General features: G+C 61.1%; 1 protein-coding gene across 1 annotated transcript in view; it reads right to left on the bottom strand.

Moving 5' to 3' along the window:
• The window catches only part of MPV17L (MPV17 mitochondrial membrane protein-like), a 4735-nt gene extending 4599 nt beyond the window's left edge, over positions 1–136 (bottom strand). Inside the window, exon 1 of the mRNA XM_010578532.1 lies at positions 29–136. Coding sequence (XP_010576834.1) covers positions 29–136 — 108 coding nt within the window. The remainder of the gene's footprint in view (positions 1–28) is intronic.
• Positions 137–1560: the final 1424 nt, after the last annotated feature.

Below are 1560 nucleotides of genomic sequence, written 5' to 3'. Positions count from 1 at the left end.
CCCTGCCCCTGCCAGGGAGGACCGGCACCTCGCGGGGTGCCCCGGCCTCGGCCGCCCCCGTCTCCGGTGGGCCCGCAGGTGGTAGCTGGGCACCCGGGCTTCGGTTCGTGGGCTTATTTTTCACGTGGCTACGCATTCACTCAGAAGTAGGTCACTGCGTCTCCGGGGCTTTGGTCCAAGTTGCACCATGGAGGCATGTGCGGTATTGCTGCAACAATTAAGAGGCAAGTGAAAACTAGGCACTGTTTGCTTATTATCTTTTTCATTATCTCCTTGTTGCTTGCTTACATTGAGTAGGTTATGGCTTTTTCTTTCCAATTTGCTGTTGTTTTGCAGTCTGGTTTCTGCTACCCCACTGAGCGGGGGCAATGCGCACCTGCTGAGCGGCAGCAGCCCATGCCGTTCCTCCACTTTGCCCTCTGCCACTTGAGACAATTTGAGGAGAAAGCCAGAAGCGATGCATGTTTATTCAAGGCACACGTGAACACAGCCTTGGACGCACAGAACCATCGCCACAAAGCGGATCTGAAGTCCACGTAGTCAGCTTGCAGCTAGGGAGGGTCGTGTCCTGCGCGGCAGCCCTTACCCACAGAAGACAACGATGGCCTCGGGGAGCGCCCGCAGTTTCCCCTTGGCCCTGGCAATGGGCTCAGGCTTGACTTGGGGAACCATCTCCAGGCAGGAGGTGGTAGTTCATTCCCTAACAGTAACTGGGATTAATGCGCTTGAAACGATCACGAAATCCTCCAGGAATGACTATAAATAGGCATGGACGGCTCGTAGATTGAAATACATTTTAATAACAAGGTGGAGCGAGCTGCCCAGTGCTTGGGAGACGCGCTGTGTGGGGGCCCACGAGCTGTCCTTCACCAGCGTGTCATCCCAATGCATAGACACGGCCGTGCGAAAACCACACCATCAGTGATAACCTGCAAGTTGTGCTATTCAATAATAGAAATGGCGCTAAAAGGAAGAGGGATATGTACCGAAAAATAACTCCAGCCTGAAAGAACAGAAGTAAAGCTCTGCAAAACGGGGCCTGGCTCTCCGGCTCTGCCTGCCCGTCGAGAGCCCGCAGGCCGGAGCGTGCCGCGCTCCCGCCGCCTCGCCCCCCCCGGGGCACGTCCCCGGCCCGGCGGGGCAGGGCGGTTTATTGCCCGAGACGGGTATCGCTCGGGGCTCCCGCCGAGCCTGGACGAAGCCGCTCTTCGAGGCTGCGCAGCGTCCCCCCGCGGGACCCCTACGTGGAGGAAGGGTTTCGGTGCCACCGTTAACCAGCCCCTGCAGGCCGAGCTGGCGACACCGGGATGACGGCCGAGAGGTTTGCGAAGGGTGGAGCCATGCGGAACCCCCACGGGGTACGGGGGGGTGGCTTGCCACGACCCGCCGCCGCCGCGGGGATTCGCCCCCGCGACACGGCGGCGGCGCCTCCGCGCAGCTCTCGCCTCCCTGCTCCGCGCCCCGGCGGCAGTCGGTCACGGCCCGCGCCGCACTCGCTGCGCATGCGCCAGTACCTGTCACCTCCCCGGTCGTTCTCCGGGACTGTTCCACCAGCCGGAG

This window comes from Haliaeetus leucocephalus, unplaced genomic scaffold, assembly GCF_000737465.1.
Source record: "Haliaeetus leucocephalus isolate CR32 unplaced genomic scaffold, Haliaeetus_leucocephalus-4.0 Scaffold636, whole genome shotgun sequence".
NCBI classification, from domain to species: Eukaryota; Metazoa; Chordata; class Aves; order Accipitriformes; family Accipitridae; genus Haliaeetus; species Haliaeetus leucocephalus.
Note: the sequence above shows the minus strand (reverse complement) of the source record. Positions and strands in the feature narration are given on the sequence as shown.